This window comes from Sinohyriopsis cumingii, chromosome 17 (assembly GCF_028554795.1).
Source record: "Sinohyriopsis cumingii isolate HCF-2022 chromosome 17, ASM2855479v2, whole genome shotgun sequence".
In the NCBI taxonomy this organism is placed as follows: Eukaryota; Metazoa; Mollusca; class Bivalvia; order Unionida; family Unionidae; genus Sinohyriopsis; species Sinohyriopsis cumingii.
The window spans coordinates 95,145,689-95,169,652 of NC_142977.1; the positions used below are offsets into that span (position 1 = coordinate 95,145,689).

The 23,964-nt window shown below is 33.5% G+C and overlaps 1 protein-coding gene and 1 long non-coding RNA gene across 2 annotated transcripts; both read right to left on the reverse strand.

Annotated features, from left to right (window-relative positions):
- Positions 1 to 235: 235 nt before the first annotated feature.
- LOC149779469 (SCO-spondin-like) lies at positions 236 to 19,297 on the reverse strand. The gene is made up of 18 exons (XM_089938432.1): positions 19,282 to 19,297; positions 18,554 to 18,632; positions 17,256 to 17,516; positions 16,631 to 16,644; positions 16,129 to 16,287; positions 15,388 to 15,543; positions 14,695 to 14,944; positions 12,977 to 13,027; positions 11,110 to 11,250; positions 9,073 to 9,125; positions 8,555 to 8,722; positions 6,137 to 6,292; positions 5,629 to 5,781; positions 4,869 to 5,071; positions 4,016 to 4,120; positions 3,185 to 3,245; positions 2,069 to 2,362; positions 236 to 574 (listed from the first exon to the last, which is right to left on the reverse strand). The coding sequence occupies exons 1-18, from the start codon at positions 19,295 to 19,297 to the stop codon at positions 555 to 557; spliced, it is 2,340 nt and encodes a 779-aa protein (XP_089794558.1). The 3' UTR covers positions 236 to 554.
- Positions 19,288 to 22,708, reverse strand: LOC149779470 (uncharacterized). The gene is made up of 3 exons (XR_016415643.1): positions 22,606 to 22,708; positions 20,007 to 20,039; positions 19,288 to 19,446 (listed from the first exon to the last, which is right to left on the reverse strand). It is a non-coding gene; the product is annotated as an uncharacterized LOC149779470 (long non-coding RNA).
- Positions 22,709 to 23,964: the final 1,256 nt, after the last annotated feature.

The following is a 23,964-nucleotide window of genomic DNA, read 5'->3' on the forward strand; positions in this document are numbered from 1 at the left end:
GCTGGCAGACCAATGCTACAGCATGCTACATACATACACCTGCTGGCAGACCAATGCTACTGCATACTATATACGTACACCTGCTGGCAGACCAATGCTACAACATACTATCTACATACACCTGCTGGCAGACCAATGCTACGGCATACTATCTACATACACCTGCTGGCAGACCAATGCTACAACATACTATCTACGTACACCTGCTGGCAGACCAATGCTACAACATAGCATCTACATACACCTGCTGGCAGACCAGTGCTACAGCATACTATCTATCTACATCTGCTGACCAATACTACAACATAGTATCTACATACATCTGCTGACCAATACTACAGCATAGCATCTATGTACACCTGCTGGCAGACCAATGCTAGGGCATACTATCTACATACACCTGCTGGCAGACCAACGCTACAACACTATCTCAAAAGAAAACTAAGATTATCTATTACTAGCTAATTCTTTATTTGCAGGTTTCAAAATTTGACAAAACCTAAAAATAAAATATCTAATGCTCACATCAAAGGACTTTGATTTACGTCAACTTGTCATGGCTTGATAGGAGAGCCTGTAAAAATAAAATAAAAAAAGATATGAAATTGCGATACTAGTATCAATGCAGGAATGACAGTTTCATATTCACTTTGATTCAAAATATTGTTTTTTAATGTAAATGTTAAAGGACAAAACAAAGTCAAAACAAAACAGCTACTGTCCTTTAGCTGCATAAATTTCTAATTGCTGCCATAATTAACTACTTTGAGCTCGTTTCCTAGTCTGATTATTAATGGGGTCTTGACTTTTTTGAGTTAGATTGAAACAAGCACAAGTTTCTGTTGCATCAGCATGAATTAGTTTATCCAGTAAGAAAAAACTTTATTAAATCTAAAAAAATTTAATTATTTTGTGAAAGCTGTCATGTCTTATTTATGCAGTATCCTTCAAAGTGAAATGCAAAGCAAGTTTTTTTCATTTTGGTAAAAAGGTAAATTTTAAATAAATTGTCGAAAATAATTGCCTATTTTCTAAATTTGAAATAGTACATGGTTGTACTTCTCTTCTTGCACTTCATCTCATATGCCAAGGATACATTATGCAGATATAGACTCTCTGATGGAATGACACTCTACATGCCGAGAAGAACATGTAGTAATGGGAATCACCAGTTTTTGCCCTTTTCTATTTAGGGCTAGGGTTAGGGTTAGGGTGCATCCAGACTGAGTTGCCATCATACCAAGATTGATTGAATTCCATTAAATATGCTGGAGTTAAAGTGTTCACAAGTATAATGTAGTACAGAAAAGATAATTTCTGACATTAGATTTTAAGTTTTGTCAAGATTTACCTATTTCCATTAGACCCTAAATATTGTCAAGATATATCCGTATCCATTAGACCCTAAATATTGTCAAGATATACCCATATCCATTAGACCCTACATATTATCAAGATATACCTTCTCCATAAGACCCTAAATATTGTCAAGATTTACCCATATCCATTAGACCCTAAATATTGTCAAGATATACCCATATCTATTAGACCTTAAATATTGTCAAGATATACCCATACCCATTAGATCTTAAATATTGTCAAGATATACTCATACCCATTAGGCCTTAAATATTGTCAAGATTTACCCATATCCATTATACCTTAAATATTGTCAAGTTATTCACATACCCATTAGATCTTAAATATTGTCAAGATATATCCATACCCATTAGGCCTTAAATATTGTCAAGATTTACCCATATCCATTAGACCTTACATATTGTCAAGATTTACCCATTTCCATTAGACCCTAAATATTGTTAAGATATACCCATTATCACAAAACCAGGCTATGACCATGGACCTTACACTCATGGTCACAAGATATTTTATCCCACTTGTTCAGAGTATTCTTCAGATATGCACACAAACCAGACTAGACAAAAATATATTCACACACTTTTAAAATAAAAATACAGTTCAAAACAGTTTAAACAAAAATTGCAGAGTACTGATTATTATTGAACTTAATAGTTTGCTTGATATAGCTAGAGAGGGGTGACTGTACCCATAGAAAGGCATATGCTGCATGAGCATTGAAAGAGTCGGTAGAGATATGCCTTAGCCGGTGTACGAGCAGCACCACATACAACATTGATTTCCAGCAGGTCACCAAGAGTTCCAGTGCAACATTTACAGTCCTGTGAGAGGGCATCATCAGCCAGGTGCAACATCAGGGTGGTGGCTGTGGTGCTGTTACCACATGAGCCAGCACAGTAGTCAATCGGCACCTCATTTGTGGTCTGACAGTCGATTACATTGTCCACCAATTTCTCATATCGTGTGAATTTTGTGCACGTTGCTGTAAAGATAAAATATTTCGCAGTACAACTGCAATCATCCTATACCTTACAGATAAACTTGCATTTTTTTAAAGCAGATCTTAAATAACTGCAGTTAATCATGTTGTACAAGAAACTTTTATTGGTATGTTAAGCTTTGTGTAATATATCATGCAATTCTATTTTCTGAAACACAGAAATTACAATCAATGAGAATGTCATGTCACCATGAGTGTTATGATTGGTGCTATATATGCCAAGATGCATATTTGTATCCATGCAATTTATACTGTGACAAAAATGAGTCATGATAGGGTTACCATATAACATATTAAAATATAGTATTAATTCCTAGATGACAATGCATAAGGTTTTCATAAATTACTTAGATCTGCAGGAGGTAAATAGGCAGTAACATAGTACAAGTATTATGGTTAGACTGGTAAATAGGCCATAACATAGTACAAGTATTATGGTTAGACTGGTAAATAGGCCATAACATAGTACAAGTATTATGCTTAGACTGATAAATAGGCAATAACATGGTACAAGTATTATGGTTAGACTGGTAAATAGGCCATAACATGGTACAAGTATTATGCTTAGACTGATAAATAGGCAATAACATGGTACAAGTATTATGATTAGACTGGTAAAAAGCAGTAATATAGTATAGGTATTATGATTAGACATAAATAGGCAGTAACATAGTACAATTATTTGATTAGACTGGTCAATAGGCAATAAGACAGCACACGTCTTATGATCAGACTGGTAAATAGGCTGTAACACGCCACAAGTTTTATGATTAGACTCAATTTTCAAACATATGGTTAACTCACATGGAAGAGGGATGCAAATAGGGCAGCAAGAATTTGGAACATCGTAACTGAGGATTTTGTCCTGAAATAGAAATATAAATAATGGTATATTTTACAGACCACCCTTAAACACATCAGGTTAAGTATTAATATCAACGATTTGAACTAGTGTTGGACTTTCTTTCTTGACCTTTTATACAGCTAATAATGAAACTAGTACTTATATATATATATATATATATATATATATATATATATATATATATATATATATATATATATATGTGTGTGTGTGTGTGTGTGTGTGTGATGTATTATTCTGAAGGGATAATTCTCAAAAACATTGACCTCTGCTTGGCACAATGCACTATGATCGGTGTGCTGATTAGAATAATTAAAATGAATTTCTCCTTCAGATGACAATCCATCCTAACATTATAAGCAAACAAAATTAAATTGGTTTTAAATTAAAAAGGTACGTCTTGCAAATCGTCACTTATGGTATGTAATAGTGTACAAAGTGGAAAAGAATAGTTTAAACTGATCATTCCACTCAATTTCTGTTAGCTTTATAAGGTGCAAGCCAGAAATGTCTGCCATCGCCCTTTATATATATATATATATATATATATATATATATATATATATATATATATGAATGTGTGTGTGTGTGTGTGTGTGTGTGTCTGATTCCGATACCTGTCTGTTAAATTAATGTTTTGTGATTGATCACATTTTTTGCATTCTATGTTACACTTTATGCTTGTAAATGTTCATTTTCGTTAAATGTATATTTTCATGATAATGTCATTCTATATTTCTTTACATTATTTATTAAAAACTGCAACTCACTGCGCTACAGATTGGTATCTCACACTTCCTGTTGCAAATCTCGACACCCGAGACACACTCGCACGTGTAACAGCTGTCACTTGGGTCATCCCATATTTCACCAGGCTGAAAAATATGGCAACAAATTTAGTGTGCTATAATCGTTTGATTGCTGAATATAAACATTTTTCTTTTCTGAACTATTAATTTATCAAACCAATTTTTAAACACTTTATGATGCTGATATCGAATCATAAACTCATTCACTTTAGAAACTGACATTTTCCTCACATTGAAAACAAATAAAGTAAATTGTTGATTCATTTTAAGTAACTGCTGGACATAGCACATCCTTGCTAAATTTGTTTTAAATGCAGAAAGAATGTTTTTACATTATTTTACTTTATTTTAGTTTTGCTGGGTTCAATTTTGTATAGAGAAAAGACTTTTCTACAGCGGTGGCAACAGCGCTGCCAAAGTATTTTTAAGGTTTCTTTAGTTTTTCTCATTTGCTCCCCCCCCCCCTGAAAATTTATGTTCAACTTTTATGCTCACGAATCCATGTGACCACAGGATAGACATATAATATTGGCGTTAGGTAAAGCTTCTCATTTAGTTAAACATGTATTTCCATAGGAAACTATGTATATGTAAGATGTCGCATGAAGAAAAAGCAAATCCTTTTGGCAAACACAAGAGCAATGTTTGAGAAGTTATTCATAAATTGTAAGTAGCATTGGAACATAATATGTTTAAATACATGTAGGTCATTCTTTTCTTCTTGTCTCTTCTCTCATGTAATGGTGTACTGTAATAATAATATCCTCTCAATTTATTGCCTCTTGCATTGTACATTATGATATATTTTTCAAACCTGCTTGATTCCAGAGTTTGTGATGCAGAGCTCACAAATGGAGGCATTGACACAAGATCCATTCCGATTCCGGTAAAAGCCGTTCTCACACTTGCATCCCTCACTGGGTATGGCGCACTGGGCAGGGTCTAATCCATATACCATTTCCTCACAAGTCATCTCACACAGGCTGTAGTCAGCCCAAACCTGATTAGCCTCGCACTCTGTAGACATTACAATAGCATGTTTAATATGGACACTTCTTCAGAAATAAACTTGCTGATATGATTAAACTTTTGCTAAGAAATTAGATGCAAATCTGTTATGTATGTTTCTATATGCGAAAATAAGGAGTATAAAATATTAATTTATTACATATACATTTGATATAAATTGCCAATTAAGCATTTAATTTTTGAAAAAGGAGGAAAAAGTACATTGTTTTCTGTGACTATATATGACAGTCCAAAACCACAACCAATATTCTAGTTTCGTAGATGGCTAACACAATTTGTCCCAGCTGTTTTAATGGCCAAGTCTTCCTGCCACTTATCAAACTGGTTCTGTGCCGTAAAACATTACAACCAAATCATTCCTGCCACATATACTTTTCTCACTTGACTTTTTGGTGATTATTTAATAAAGACATGCAATACACATTAATTTAAAAGTTGCTTGCAGTTTATTTATTTGATTACAAAGTAACATATGATACAGAGTAAATACATACAAATGCAAAATTAATCAATCTTTTCAACACTGATACTTGAACAGAAATTACCACATGGTCCATTGTCACACGTAACTTCTTCCTGTAAGTTATTTGGGCAGTCAAAAGCTGGAACCAGGATTGACCTCTGCCTGACTTTCTCCCCATTTCCGCATGACCTGGAACATCCACTCCATTCACTCCAGGGATTGACCACACAGCTCACTGTATGGCAAACCAAATGACTTAATATAACAGAAAAATAGCTGTCACAATAGTAAAATCCAAAGACATGTAGGGAATTTTGTAAAAGAAGAATGTTCATGAGTATAACACAACCAATCGTTGTTTTGATGCTCACCTACAATTGTAGTGTAGTAAAAGGGGTGGCAAGCAGAGAAAAATGCTGCAGTGACTCGGTTCTATTTTTTACAGTTAATGATAATCTTTTGACTCAACATTTCAAGAAGTTATCAATCAAGATGCAGATACTAGAAAGAATGCAGATTCACAGTTAAATAATCTGTAACCTCCTTTCAGAGATACGTTAACAACATTTTTGCAACAAAAAATTACTCACTGTTACATTCTCCATAATTACAAGGTCTCAGCTCCAAGAGATTTGCAGTGCATGTGGTGCTATTGGCATCAGTGTAGTCATGTGACCTCATCTGCTGACCAGTTCCACAAGATACTGAGCAATCTGACCATTCCGACCAGGGGTTGACCTCACAGCCTACAGATGGTGACATCAGATATATTAGATTTAAAAATATGTATTAACGACGTCACAACCAACCAATATCTACACAATAGGGTACAAAGAACTCTTTCGATTATTTTATTGTCATGTCACTAACATTGCAGAATGCAACACCAAATGTTTCTTCACTAGTGGAGGTGTAATCCAGTCCAGTTAGAGTTTTCTGACTCAAGTGTACATCTACTTAACAAGTTTATACATTTGAAATGGTCTCGGTCTTACTGGCCATACCCATTGACAATAGAGTTGCTACATGACTTTTAAGTTAATAAAAACGAATGCATTCCCAAGTAGCCATGTAATAAAAATAAAAATACAAAGCTTTATTAAGTAGGAGATGAGTCCTGCAACAATTCTATAAAATAGTGCAAAGTTAATAAGAATTACATGTTTTGCCACTGTAACCCAAATTATATGTTTAATTTTCTATTAACATAATATTAACAGGAATATAAATAAAGAAGTATTTTACAAAATAAATAATTATGTTATAATTAAAATTTCTTATATGTTAATTATTTATTAACCATATTATTATAAATATTCCTACGATGTTGTTTTTTTATCACTTTTACATATTTTAAGTTTATTCTATAAATTAGAACAATATTGAATTCTTGTTAAATAATTGTACGAGGAAACATAATTAAAATTTCACTCTTTAAATGAAGTTTTTGCTTTTCTTAAATGTAACATATTTTGTATTTAATAGTTGGATCCTGACATAAATTAAAAAATCAAAAACTTAAATGATTATGTACAATCTTCATTATTTTATCAATTCAAAATATATTATAAATAAATGCAAAATTAAATAATATTAAAGAAATAATAAAACTGTTTACCTCTATTTATTCATAAAATTCTACTTTAGTTTTCAATAGAGATATTTATCTCTTTATGATCCAGTTTTATGTATCTAAGTGTCTTTTATCCAGAGTATATATGCATTTTTTCATGCCAATTATACATTTAAGATTATAACAAGAATGTATGAGAACAAATTTAAGCTATGGCATCATCTTGTTTATGTGATCATTGATCACGTAGAAACAGTGTGTATTTATCTAGATAAAATGACGTAAATTGAATTCAGTTTGAATTCAGTTTAAAAAACCAATAAAGTGAAACCGGTCACACATTTTACATGTTGGTGTTGTTTACTTTGTAATATTTATCAGATAGTAAATCATAACCTATGATGCATTTCTAACACATTCTGTCATGGTTAGTGCCTAATATAAGATAACCCTGTTCATCAGAAGTTATAACTAATGTACTAAAGTTCATCAAAAATAAAAACAATTAATGATAAATAAAGAACTTAATTAGTGATACATTGAACAGCATGAAAAGAAAATCCATGGTGAATAAACATTTTTGATAAATAGGCGTCTTATATTCCTGTATTCAGTTACTGCTAATTATTTTATGAATGTAAGTAAGAAGTGAATAAATAAATTATTTGGTGCTCATTTAAATGCTGAGAACTATAGTATTTTCCTCTTGAGATGTAGACTATGTCAGATTTAGACACTATTTCTTGCATACCAATGCATTTACTACACATTATTTTGTCACATGGTTTCAAAGCTTTACGTTTATTACTTCCTTTAGACGTAAACTGCATGCATGTTAATGCAACATTTGTTCACCCCTGGGGTACTGATACAGTGTGAAAAGGACACATGCAGGTGATTCAGTTATTCCAATTTGATTGGACCATAGTAACATTGGAACAGTACATAGAGTTATACGTATTCTGTCTTGGCAAAAGTTATGAATTAGGACCTTTGTTTAAGACAAAACATTTTCTGTGGAAAGGAGTTTGATTTGTTCATTCAAGATGACAGTTCTTCTCTGATTTAATTTCTGTGTGGTATGACAAAGCAAGTAGTCGTGGATTTGGTTGGTTCATTTGCATGAAAATCTCATTTTAATTGGTGTAATCTCTAAGTGTAAATGCACTGAAACCTTAAGTTTCTCAGAATTTAATTCAGTAGGTAATTACTGTGCACAATCACTTCTATTTTTAAAATGGCTGTATATGAGGAAAAATATTGTAGAATATACCATATAAAGAAACAAAGATATTTCATTTCGTACCATGTAATGCACGTATAGTACTTTTGGTTACTGTTTAGATATGCCACACATATTTAAAGTAATGAGGAGCTCTGTTTGAAAAGTAGATATACGATCATCTGTGTTTGTTAAGCTGATCTGTATACTTACAATCAATAGCCTCATTGCACGATGTGAATTCACTGTTGTCTCCAGGACATGGGAAGCCGTTGCAGGCTGGAAGCGGATCATTGCACAACCTTGTTCTGGCCTTCATGCCACCTTTACAAGTTGCACTGCAGTCAAACCATGCACTCCAAGTACCCCATTCACCGTCCACTGAGGTCAGATTGTTTTAAAATGTAACATGTGTGCCATTCAAGCAATGATCTGGCTATGAGAAAAGTAAGTGTGCTACATGGAACAGTGTTCATAAATTTACATGAAAATCAAACGTTTTGTTACAAATATTATTCAACATTGCTGTCCTTGCTGCCATTTAGAAATAAATTTAAAGTTGTATGATTTCACAGCGGTGTTCCAGTGAAATTAAAACTCGTAACGACAGACTCAACTACATACTATGAAACATAATATAAAATATAATTTGTTATAAAAGACACCTATACTGCAGACTGTTAAATGCATACAATTTATATGAAAGCAGAGAGAACGAGTTTCCTACGTACCGACGGCAGCCGTATTGTTGAAGCAGTGCTTATCACCTGTCTGTGAGCAGTAACTGAAAATGTACATAATGGCACAGATTAAATAATTAAGGTGGAGTATTTCAATACATGCTAACATTTTATGGCATGTTTAAACAAACTTGGTTTTTCGGTGATAAATTGTTTAAAATCTTCTGCATGACAATTTTGTCACACTGACCGTATTACTTTGTTACTTTGTTGCAGCCAACAATCAGAGCCTAAATCTGTCCTACTATCTGACTACACACAGACAACTTTTATAATTTTCACTTCACCCCTGTGGTATTTGACCAGCCAGACACTATATCTATCAAAATATATGATTATACACAGGCATCTGATATAATTTTCATTTCATCCCTGTGATATTTGACCAGCCAGAGACTATATCTATCAAAATATCTGATTATACACAGGCAACTGATATAATTTTCACTTCATCCCTGTGGTATTTGACCAGCCAGAGACTATATCTATCAAATATAATTCTGATAATATCTGATGATCTTCTAATCAAGCATTTAAAGGCGATTTCACAACACAAAAATAAAGGAATTATTATCCATACTAATTTATTTACGTTCATATAGAATTATTTCTTCTTTACCCATTCAGGAAAGTATTGACTTCTTCTGAGCAGTTATTACCTACCTATGTGCAATGCTACATTCAACCCTGCCAGTGATTACCTATCTTGTTATGTGTATCTATATAATACACACACAGAGATATATATATATATATATATATATATATATATATATATATATATATGCAGTACTACATTCATTCCTGTCAGTGATTACACATGTACATGCAATACTACATTCATTCCTGTCAGTGATTACACATGTACATGCAATACTACATTCATTCCTGTCAGTGATTACACGTGTACATGCAATACTACATTCATTCCTGTCAGTGATTACACATGTACAAGCAATACTACATTCAAACCTGTCAATGGTCACATATCTATGTACAATAATACATTCAATTCTATCAATGATCACATATCTATGTGCAATACTACATTCAATTCTATCGATGATCACATATCGATGCCCAGTAATAATCCATTCAACCCTGTCAGTGGTTACATATCTATATGCAACACTACATTCAATCCTGTCAATAATCAGTTTTAACTTTCGCTTAATTTCTGCCCAGATTTGGATGTAAACTGTGAAGTATATTACATTGTCCTATTCACATCTATTAAATAAGTTAGAGATTTTGTTCTGTAGTAAGTGTTTCTATAATCACATTGCTCTGTTATTTATCCTTGGCAGGTCTAATTATTAATCTAACTATTAGGTCTTACTGAGCCTTCACATAACCAAATTCTCTGAGTTTTGAAATGATGAGCATTATCGGTATAGTTTGATGTAGTTGAATCTAAATTGTGTCCACCACACAATCAGTATGTACTCATTGACATTTTCACTAAAATAATCACTAACTGTTTAGTGATAATCAAAACTTAAATTATGTCAATTCATTATCCTTTATATATATATATATATATATATATATATATATATATATATATGCAATTTCATAATTGTACTCACAAAACACTCAGTCATTTCTCAGTTTTGGTGATTTAGATCGCTAGTTTGTAAATAAAAATAGCAATGGTGCATATAAATTCAAATTATTTCATTGTGTGCCTTTGTTCCCTAAAGATGTTTTATTTTAGTGTCGGTGAGTAGATCTAAAAATAATTACTAATCATTGCAAGTGCCAATATGATTTTTTAAAATTTTTTTTTATTTTTAGTTGTTGTGTCCATCGCTAGAAAGCTCTTGTTCTTGACTACTTTGTAGAAATGACATCCTCAGTTCATAACATTTACAGTTCATAATATAAAACATAAAGGGATAGGTAAATTTTCATGAATGACAATACAATTGCTTAAACAGTTCCCATGATATTAAAAGTAATCTGATGTCATCGCGAACTTCATCAGTGCAATGATAACAGTGATTTTGTTTCTACGTGAGCACCTACCATTGTTCACAGCCATCGTTGGATATGATATCTCCGTAAGCATATCCGACCCCATCTATAATACAGTCAGGTGGACATTCGCCCATGTAACAAAAGGCTGTGTTCATGCTCTCTCCACAATTGCTTCCACTCTGTAGAGTCCTGGGAGATATCAAAACAAATCATGATTTGGCAATTCTCTCTCTCTCTCTCTCTCTGTTGGTAAAGCAAACTTTGATCTTAACATAGGCTGTAAAGCACAACACTCATCATTTCTTTTTGGTCCAGACCCTCTCAGAAATGAATATGAATGTCACTCAAAGCAAAATGATGTAAACTATTCCAAGAATTATTGTAATTTTTAAGACTATTTTGCCCTTATGCTGTTTTTTTCATTGTCAGTATTACGGAATAGTATTCCAAAATATGGTATACTCTTGTCCTTTTTGTGAAGTTGTGACAAATATAAGCATAATACAATAAACACACAACAATAATGCAATTTAATGACATGCAAGCCCTTACAGAGATACCAAAGAAAGATCACCATAAAAAACAACACAAATATGACTTTTTAATCGGATATACGTGACTATGAAATTTAAAGTATACCATGGAAGCAGAAGTAGGTGTAAAATTTATAATAAATCTCTTGTAAGTGGGCTCTTGAATTTAGAAATAAAAGCACACACTAGGAACACATTTCAGGTGTACAAAACAACTAAGAGTTAAATTGTTTCCCTACTGGTCATAATATATTCTACAATGATTTTGTGCAATATTAACTCATCACAACGCTTTAGAAAGTCAGTCATGTGATACATTTACTTATTCAAAATTAGTGTATGTTAAATATTTAATTTACGAAATATTTTCAGTAATTGGATATGACATCCTCTGCTAAAAGCACATGACAGCCACATACAATAATTTTGTTCCTTTCATGAATTTCATCTCTAATACATATTTTTGTAATTTCCACTAAACATGGCGATATTTATGCTAATAGATTGCCTGTATCTATTCTTAGTGCCCTCTCCACAGGATACTCCGCATGCGCCCCACTCGCCCCATGTGCTCCAGCTGCAACCTGCAAGGGAATTAGAGTCACTTATTTAAAGCTAGAAAAGATATATATTTGTTAAAAATGATTAAAAACAAAACTGAACAGAACAATGCAGCATCAAAATATCAAAAGTCCATGCTGTTTTTTTTTCCAAGTTCTTTATTAATGACACTCGTATTTGAACATTTTTTATTGTAAAAAGGTGGAAGAAATTCCAGAAGTACGAATTCTTATCCTTGCGAATGCATTTTTGTATCACTCATGAGGGAGGCTATAGCTTAATAAATGCACACTGTCAATAGATCTTGTATTCATATTTATTTACTAAATCCATCAAAATGTAATTCTCAGACAGATATCGAATGATGTTATGTAATTTGCAGTAAGTGGAATTAATGAATCAAATAAGCTACCATTGTAGAATTAAATCGATACTACCACTATAGTAGTTTGAGTTGTATTTTGACGAATCCACAAAATCCACCACCAGCTGTTACTAATTGTTCCCGCGAGACAAGCCAGTTTTGTTAAGGGCAATGTGTAATCCAGAAATATATGACTGCCGTGCTTAATTTGTCTGACCAATCATACGTTCGCTGACTAATTGGTTCAACAACCAGAGAGCTTGTGCTATATAACGTGCACAAATTTGATTTGTACGAACTTTATGGCCCTTTAGATAGCCATATCAACCGAAAATATGTCTCTAATAAAGCTATAAAAGTTTGAAACGGAAAATATTAGTTGTACAAAATTATTCTCAAATGCATAGGCATGGTAGTCTTTGTTCTGGCAATTCGCCAATTATGATACTACAACTACAACTTACATTCTGCGTCAACTGTGCATGAGAGCGTTCCGTTGTAGCAGGTACTATAAAATAAACAAAGGATTAAAAAGGATTTAAAGTACTGTAAAATAAACAAAGGATTAAAAAGGATTTAAAGTGCTATAAAATAAACAAAGGATTAAAAAGGATTTAAAGTACTGTAAAATAAACAAAGGATTAAAAAGGATTTAAAGTACTATAAAATAAACAAAGGATTAAAAAGGATTTAAAGTACTGTAAAATAAATAAAGGATTAAAAAGGATTTAAAGTACTATAAAATAAACAAAGGATTAAAAAGGATTTAAAGTACTATAAAATAAACAAAGGATTAAAAAGGATTTAAAGTACTGTAAAATAAACACAGGGTCAGTATTAATAATATTACAAAACATGTCATCGGTGCAAGCTGACAAAAATAACACTCTTTGCGGCAATAAATTTCAGAGAAACAGCAATTCAGATCATACGCTTAAAGTAACTACTACGTTAAAATATAATGCATATGAAATGGATATCAATTATTTCATGGTTTCCCCCTTTTAGTTGTTTTAATTTAGAAAGTTCTTATCGTTATATAAAATAACAGACAAAAGGACAATAAACAACTAAAATATCTATTTCATATCAAAATTGGAGTAGATCTTTTCTTGAATGCAGGCATTGATCTCTCGCTTTATGGTGCTGTTATCAATATCGGAATAGGCCTGAAATGAACGGTATAGTATAGTGCAGTGCAGTGCAGTGCAGTACAGTACAGTACAGTACAGTACAGTACAGTAAGTACAGTACAGTATAGTATAGTATTAATGGGACACAACATTCCTAAAAACTTTAGAAAGATAAAACCTTTGAAAGTGAACTAAACATGAATTCCTTTAGAAAATAGACAAAAATCTTTGAAATTATATAAAAGGTATATATATATAAAAGCTATAAAAGTAAAATGCTTGAACTATAGGATCAAATCTTGCTTTATGAACCACACTCTTTTAAAAAGTAAAAAATTGTCAGTGGTGGAAAATGATCATAAAACTTAAGATAAAAAAGACCACATGTCCAGCAAGCAGTCGGGCATTTGTGCCGATGATCTGGGTGGTTTTTATGTAGAGGAACCTCCAGCTGGTGCAACAAGCTGTGATCAACTGGACACAAACTAGATGTAAAAATGACAATGACTCTGTGGCAATAGTACTATCAAGCACAAGAACTCATAACCAGACTGACATTCTTGCGATGTATTTTTGAAAGCTACCAGTGGAGTTTGTTTTTGTTTTCCTTGGTGTATTGGTATCATTGCTATAAAGTATGATCAACGTTCATTTAATTGGGCAAAATCACCATGTTAATTATGTGAACACTAGACCAGTTAAAATACCTGAACCGTATATCTCAGAAATAGTGCAAGGCCGTTTCGCACTGGTTTCAGTTCTTTGCAAATCCTAAGGCAAATAGTCCAAAAATTCAATTATACTAGACAAAGATCCGATTATACTAGACATATTCAGAGCCAAAAAATATGGGCAAAACCCCTGTAACTCAGTCATGCAATGATGGAAATAGGTAGTCTTAAGTATGTATTCTTACGTATAGAAAGACAGATGCCCCATGCCCTATATAAATGCAAGGATTTTAACTAGAAGGCACTGCCCAATTTAAAAAAATGTTTTAGGCTACTATACTGATGACTTTGCACATTCACAATTTTCATACCATGTCTCGCAAGAATCTGAGGATGGCCTGTAGCTGAATCCGGGGAGGATGATGTAGCCGAGATCATCATAGCAAGGACAGGAGTCGATCTTTACACACTGTCCATGGTATTCGACTTGACCATCAGGGCACGCGCAACCCCGTACACATGCCTCTGGCTCACTACACACTCCCATCCTGGCGGCCTGGCATGTGAGCGGGCACAGGTTGGAGCAATTAGACCATACTTTACCAGCTGTACAGTTGATTTCTGTAATTATTGCTTTATTTCAGATTTATGAAAAACCATGCTAGTAAATATCTTAAACAATTATGAGAATAAACACAACTGTCTTTGAAACAGCTGTTCATACGGATGATTACTCTAATTTGACAACAACTCAGATTTTGCCATATTTCTTTGCGCTCGTTATTCATATGTAGAACTTGCAGCCTCATTCCTAAATTCTGATCATTTGGAACAGACTGTTTGAATAAGGACATACAAATTTAGGCACATTTTATAAGAAACGCATGATCAGCAGAATTTTATTTCATTCAATCTCATCTGTTAATGATCAAAATAATTCATACATCTGAGTGCTTGAAAATTCCTCCATCCCCAATTATGAAAACATTAGTTATACCTCTGTCTAAAAATGTATCACATTCAGATCCAGAAATAACAATGTATTTTTATTGGAGCATGCTAACCCTGTTCACAACCATTAGTACATGTCTCTGTTTCCATGGCATCTCCTATACAACCGGAATCTGGACATTTGCGCGTTCTGGAGATGGTGCCCACCTGGCAGGGTTCTGTGGTGGAGCAAGCAGTCCATTCACTCCATGGGCTCCACGGATGCATAGCTGTGGTATTAAACATTGTACTTGATTAGTCACCAAACAATACCAATGCTAATGATCTTTTTAGGAAAAATAATGTATTGTTGTGACCCTCTAAGTATATTATTTCTTTTGTATATACATATTATTAATAGCATTACTATTATTATTAATATTATTATTTGTGCTGCTGCTATTGTCGCTGGTGTAATTGTAAATAGACAACTGAACACATCTAGGAACACACCAATTGATTAGCACACATGAACCAAAGTTTCAGGATAGATAAACTACATACTCGTATAAAATGTTTGCTAAAGTACATAGAAAACCCAAAAGCACGACGTTTTTTTGCAGTATTTTGTATTTAATATTGCAACCTTTACTTGATTCCCTTTCCTCATCCACTAATTGGAAAAGCATGCACCTACGCAAGTGCATATATTGGCAATAATAACTGTAAATTTATTATAGTTTTGTTGTTGTTTTTTATTCTGTTGTTTGTCTTTTCGTTTACCTGCCAGTTACGTAAATATCTTTGTACTGATACTTGAAATTAAGTTTCAAGCATCTTAAAAAAAATGTGACTTTTCATTTATCTGATCTTACTGGGGCATGCATCAGTGTTACAATCCTGGAACTCGTCCAGTGGTTGAATGCATGTTTGCTGGTTCCAGGAAGCTATCAGTGAGCGTTTTCTAGACGTTTGGCCTACATCGCATGTCTTGCTACACGGCGTCCATTCGCTCCAGGAACTGTACGTGCAGTCTGTTGATGGAAACAAAATTCAATCAGGTACCGAAAACCAAAATATTTTTAATCCATAAGCAATTTTGGGCAGAGTTTCTTAAAGCTGGCTCATTATGGATCATTCAGTTTTCATGACTGTACAAAAGACCTTTTAAACTTAATATATACAGATGCCTATATTCGAGCTATGATACGTAACTCTTTAACGAGTCATGAGTTATATTCAAGACAATTTGTAAAGAAAGTTATTTGACTGAATAGCAGTGTTTGTAGTACTTCTTCGAAATGTCTGAGCTATTTGCTACTGTATCGTGATACATGCTCTGTAGGGTACATTCTTCTATAGCACAGCTAATTTCACCATCCATGCAGGTACTGAAAAAATAAAACATGAAAACTTTACCAAAATTTGTCTGAGTTGAAAATACTATTTGTGTCCTTCATGATCTTTTCGGTTTTTTTTCAAAAGCACCATGTAAGATCGCAGATTAGAAGCGACTAATAAATGTGTCAGTACTGCAGCATGTGGAGCAGATAATCCTTCAGTTAACCTTGGGCTAAAGACAATGTACAGAAATGTTTGTTATTGTTTCATGTCGAGCACAAAAATCCTGAATCTCGATTCACTGAAATGCGAATAAAAGCTAGCTAATACGATTATAAAAGATAACAATTCATTATGTCAATATTGTAAAACATTGCTAGCGTTTAATATTGACTTTGTTTTCTGTTCGCACTGAGTGCCCTCAGAAGGTGATGACGGTTCAAAATGGCTACACATCTGATTTGAGAATTGTAAGTATACATTCTGCATTAAGAGTAATATCGCTGATAATGAAAAAGAATGGTTAAACAACATTTTAAATGGTTATTCTGCCACATCTTGAATTGGGATATTACAAATATTCAATTTCTAATTCATATGATTTTGCCTTTTCCAAATTTTGCACTGATGTGTAACTCTGTTGCCCGACACTGTCAATTACCAATTGCTACACAGCACGTGGACCGTTACTCCATTCTGGATAGGATCGCCAAGGTAGACATTTTCCTCCGGTGATGTGGGTCCGAAGACTCCGTCTTTTTCAACCCATCCAACGATGTTTGAGGCTTCATAGCCGAGCAGGTTCTTGAAGCTGGCTGAAGTGATTTCACATTCGCAGGGCTTCTCTACGCATGTAATTGTCTCGTTGGCTGGACCAAGACATCCCTCCTGGCCCGGTAGAGGAGCTGGGTTGTTGCATTCCCTAATGAGGTGGAAAATATAACGTAAAGTGGGGAAATCTTTACATTGTATGCACTTTAAACTTTTGTTCAGGTGCTGTGCATGCGTGTTTGTAATACGTTCATAATACACTTTCTTTCTTACGAATCTATTTGCGTGGAACATATGGAGCAGCAGGGCTGTCCATGACGGACTCAAAATTTTGTATGGTTCGATTTTGTTCTATTGTATAATTTTGCTACGTGTAAGCTCCATTTTAACGTGGCTATTATATTTTTTGTTATACTGCGATTTGCCTTTCAAATCTAATGACATTCTGATAAAGCCCAAATTTCTTTTTTCAAGCATTTTGGGGGAATATTATGCATTTTTTCTCTCCGCCAGTTTTTGTAAATCCTCTTTCTTTTTTCGTTTGTACATGAAATAGAAAATAATGTCAATACTTACTATTCCAGCGAAGAATAAGCCATTATTGTAATAATTTTAACATCTTGTCCCTTCAATGCGATATGGTTGAATTTTATTGTAAAAGTTAGTATCAGATACGTGTTTGTCATATGTTTGACATAATCTTGATTAAGACGTTTCACTAGTTTGTCTCATTTCCACCTTCTTGTCATGAAGGTATTGAACGAATCATATCTCAATGTGTGATGATCATCTCGCCTTTGGCTAATATCCTGAAACCTTCAAAATAATTTTATGCACGTGGTTTTTAAATACATTTTTCTTTTGTTTATTTAACTGTTATTTCTTAAGCTGTGCTAGTTTTCTTTTATTGATGTTCACAAAGGCATATATATACATTATATATCATGAATTAAACTCTAACATGGATGTTTCCTTTCAGATTTGTTTCGAATGACCTTGAATTGCATCACGTAACTATATTATAAGTATAAACAGACAAACAATGTACAATGATTCTATAAGCTGTATCAGGATTTACTGCATAAGTATTGATCAATCTTCTTTTGAAAGAATTTGTTATATATATATATATATATATATATATATATATATATATATATATATATATATATATGGATGGTATCTTACCTGTATCTCGTTTGGGTACCTGTTCCGCAGGGCACGTTGCATGGAGTCCATGTAGTCCACGGAGTCCAATTGGGTATAGCTGGAAGAGATATTATTAACTTTAATTTAAATACATTTATTAGCATAACCCGCATTTGTAGTGCATTTCATAATACACTGTTTCTTGAACGACAATTGAAAATAAGCATTATCTACAAATTAACAAGGACCGCTCCGGTGGCCTAGTGGTTAGAGCATCCGCCTCGGATGCGAGAGGTCGTGGGTTTGATCCTGGCCGAATCATACCAAAGACTTACAAAAAGGTTACTAACAGCTGCCTCGCTTGGCACTGAGCATTAAGAGGTTAGTACTGGTCAGCCTGGTGTCAGGATAATGTGACTGGGTGGGACATCATGCTACATGTCTGAGACATGATGCCCCAGTGCTAGACATCACTATAAACTGCCACATTGCAGACATCATAGCGATATGACTGAAAAATTGTTAAAGCTACGTTAAAAATCCAAATCACAACAACAACAAATTAACATCCTCTCGTTTAAAAGAAAGTATTAGAACTTATAAGACTCACTAGAAGATTGCTCTGTTCATTCTTTCACCGAAATGAATACTTTACAGTAAATATGGTCTCTCATGTTTGCTCCCACTAATTCACGTAAATCTCATTTTGATGTTCTCTTTACCTTAGGAACATTTTTTAACAAATTTGTAGAGAAAACAAAACTCACTCGGGCAACTGGACATTATGCACTCTATCGATTCAAGGTCGGCTCCCGGACAGGGGTTGAAACCGATGGTCGTTGCTAGGCAGTCCCGTGTTCTTATCTGGATACCTACACCACACGTGACAGAACAGTTGGCGAATGGCGACCAGTTGCTCCAACCTCCAGGAACTGTGGATATCACGTACTTAGATGAATAGTTATTACAGTGATGTATAAGGTATAAAGAAGGCTGTGGACACACTGATATAATAAACTAGCAGATATACATTTAGGATATAAAAGGAAAAGATCATGTCACAAGGAAATAACCACTATATTGAGATGCAAACAGTTATGACTGGTTAATTATTTCAGTGCATCATTTATTACATTTTGGGTATCTACAAAAACTTAATTCTCCAATTTTTTTATAGAGAAAACCACAAAAATGTGCCCATTCTTGTATAAATGTATATGTTTCAGTCTTAAATTTACAAAATGTTATCTCCATACATTTTCCTCATTTACGCAAACAAATATGTCTGGGTATCTATTTCTAAGAATAAATGGCTTGTTAAGACAAGTGACCATCAGACAGACAGTGAAAAAGAAAACAAAAACTTCCAGACGCTAAAGATCGGTTTATTCAGTGCATGTCGTTGTAATGATACATCATGCCACTTCTAAGCGACCCAAGAACATTTCATTTTTAACAAATTTTGTAATCAATCTACAACATGCTGTCTTACCGAGAGTTGTGATCACAGTCGGTACTGTTGTTCCTGAAAAATGAACATATGTTGATTGATGCTATCATAATATTCACACAAAAAATAACTTTATGAAAATACTGGAATTCAAATCAAAATGACACAAGTGCACATATGAAGCATTTTTAATTATTTATACGCTCAGTCATATAAGGATGCTGGATTTAATTATGTATACACTTTGTTATATAAGGTACTGGATTTAATTATATATACTTTGTCATATAAGGGTACTGGATTTAATTATGTATACACTTTGTCATATAAGGGTACTGGATTTAATTATGTATACACTTTGTCATATAAGGGTACTGGATTTAATTATGTATACACTTTGTCATATAAGGATACTAGATTTAATTATGTATGCACAAGTCACATAAGGGTACTGTATTTAATTATGTATGCACTCAATCATATAAAGGAACTGGATTTAATTATGTATACACTCAGTAATAAAGGTACTGGATTTAATTATGAATACACTCAGTAATAAGGGTACTGGATTTAATTATGTATACACTCAGTAATAAGGGTACTGGATTTAATTATGTATACACTCAGTAATAAGGGTACTGGATTTAATTATGAATACACTCAGTAATAAGGGTACTGGATTTAATTATGAATACACTCAGTAATAAGAATACTGGATTTAATTATGTATACACTCAGTAATAAAGGTACTGGATTTAATTATGTATGCACTCAGTAATAAGGGTACTGGATTTAATTATGCATACACTCAGTAATAAGGGTACTGGATTTAAGTATGAATACACTCAGTAATAAGGGTACTGGATTTAAGTATGAATACACTCAGTAATAAGGGTACTGGATTTAAGTATGAATACACTCAGTAATAAGGGTACTGGATTTAAGTATGTATACACTCAGTAATAAGGGTACTGGATTTAATTATGTATACACTCAGTAATAAGGGTACTGGATTTAAGCATGTATACACCCAGTAATAAGGTACTGGATTTAATTATGAATACACTCAGTAATAAGGGTAGTGGATTTAATTATGAATACACCCAGTAATAAGGGTACTGGATTTAATTATGAATACACTCAGTAATAAGGGTACTGGATTTAATTATGTATACACTCAGTAATAAGGGTACTGGATTTAATTATGAATACACTCAGTAATAAGGGTACTGGATTTAATTATGAATACACTCAGTAATAAGGGTACTGGATTTAATTATGTATACACTCAGTAATAAGGGTACTGGATTTAATTATGAATACACTCAGTAATAAGGGTACTGGATTTAATTATGAATACACTCAGTAATAAGGGTACTGGATTTAAGTATGAATACACTCAGTAATAAGGGTACTGGATTTAATTATGAATACACTCAGTGATTTAATTATGAATACACTCAGTAATAAGGGTACTGGATTTAATTATGAATACACTCAGTAATAAGGGTACTGGATTTAATTATGAATACACTCAGTAATAAGGGTACTGGATTTAATTATGTATACACTCAGTAATAAGGGTACTGGATTTAATTATGAATACACTCAGTAATAAGGGTACTGGATTTAATTATGAATACACTCAGTAATAAGGGTACTGGATTTAATTATGAATACACTCAGTAAAAAGGGTACTGGATTTAAGTATGAATACATTCAGTAATAAGGGTACTGGATTTAAGTATTAATACACTCAGTAATAAGGGTACTGGATTTAATTATGTATACACTCATTCATTTATGAATATGGGATGACGTCTTTCTAGTGTGCTTAGTTATCACACCTAAGTCAGAAATGTTCTCGGAGAAAGTTTAAACATTTACTTGGCTAGATAATTTCACAGACATACAGTACATAACAAATTAAGGAAATTATTGGTTAAGATTAATAACTTTAGTTATATATAAAAACAACGCATGTAGTACATGTTTTAAATATCAAGGTTAAAATATCTTCGAATGTATAGAGTGAAGTTTACATATCAATCATTGCATTTATATGGCTGCAAAGTTTAATTTTTCACACATGTGTTGCTGATCTTCCTGTACCAAGCATCTATACATGCTTACCATGAATAGAGAGTAAGTGGTCAGTGAGAGTATTTGTGCAGGTGGGATAATTCTTTCCAATAAATAGTTTGAAAAAATATTATTTCCGAGTCGCTTCTCCATTGTTCAACAAGCACTCAATTTCAGTTCCAGCCTTTTTGAATGTAAAAATGGTATTTTCCACATGGAAATAAAAACTGTAACCGTGACGTAAACATAAATTTTACATGCTAGCTTTTTTCTATTTCGGCGGAAAGAACAGATTTAACACAGCACATGGATACACTAAAGGCATTAGAATGAAACATATCCATACAACATATCAAAAGATTTCTTTCCCCAAACTCAGAATTTTTAAAAATTTGGATCTGTACCTGTTACCAACTATTCTTTTTACGGTTTCCATATATATATACATCCGCGTAGACAACATAATTTTGTCTTTGCATGATATGGAAATACATATCAACCATGTTAGCTCAAATGAGCAAGCAATTTTACTTATGTATTGTTAAAAGTTTCCAGATACCTGTAGCGCAATACTCTTCGTCGCTGCATTCACCTGGACAGTTGCAAACACCATTGCATATCTACAAGAAAACAGCGCACTTCTCACATTGATCTGATTTCCAATACTACACGAACCTATGCTAAATATAATATGCAATAATTGCTTCCAGTGCTGCACGGACATATACTAAATATGATATACGATTCTTGTTTCCAATGTTACGCTAGCCTGTTCTCAATACGATATACGATGCCTGTTTCCAGTTCTACACGGACATATAATACTTGTTTCCAGCACCACAGGAGCCTGTGCCAATTATGATATACAATACTTGTTTCCAATGCTACAAGCACCTATGTTAATATGACATACGATAGTTGTTTCCAATTCTACACGGTCATATGTTAAATATGATATACGATACTTGTTTACAATGCTACAGAAGCCTGTGCTAAATATGATATAGAATACTTGTTCATAGTGTTACAAGCGCCTATGCTAAATATGATATATGATACTTGTTTCCAATGCTACACGAGCCTCCTGTGCTGAACATGATATACAATCCTTGTTTGAAATGCTACACGCGCCTATGTTAAATATGATATAAAATAGTTTCTCCAATGCCCAATAAGCCTATGTTTAATATGTTATACAAGATTTGTTTCAAATGCTACACGCTCCTAGATGCTTGTCACAGTGCTCCTCAATATATGGAATTTATACCACACGAAGTCAAAAAAATATAAAGTACAGTATAAATAATGTATCAAGGAAAGGTGTATGTATGTATTTTAACTTATAAAAATGTGTAACCTTGGGAAGGACGATTCTTTCACAATTCTGCAGAAAGGGAAATCGTGAGAATAATAACGAATAAGCAGGACCGCTCTAGTGGCCCAAGTGGTTATAGCGTACGCATCGGATATGAGAAGTCAATCGTTCGAAGTCCGGCCGAGTCATACCAATAACTTATAAAAATGGTACTTGCAGCTGCCTTGCTAGGCGCTCAACATTGAAAAGTTAGTGCTAAGACCGGTCGCCAGGTGACAGGATAATGTGACTGGGTGGGACATGATGCTATATATCTGCGGCATGATGCCCCAGTGCTAGACATCACTTTACACTGACACACTGCAGACATCCTAGCGGTATGACTAAAATTGCTAAAGCTACATTAAAAATCCAAAACACACACAAGCACGCACGCACACACACACACATAACCAGACACATAATCATCTATACAGACCAGTGTTCCGTTTATACAGGACCTATCAGAACACACGTGTGTACATGGTGCAGTCGTTGCAATGGTAATAATCGTCGTGGTTGTCGTTACTGAAATGATAAAGCAAATTCAAGTTCTAATTAATC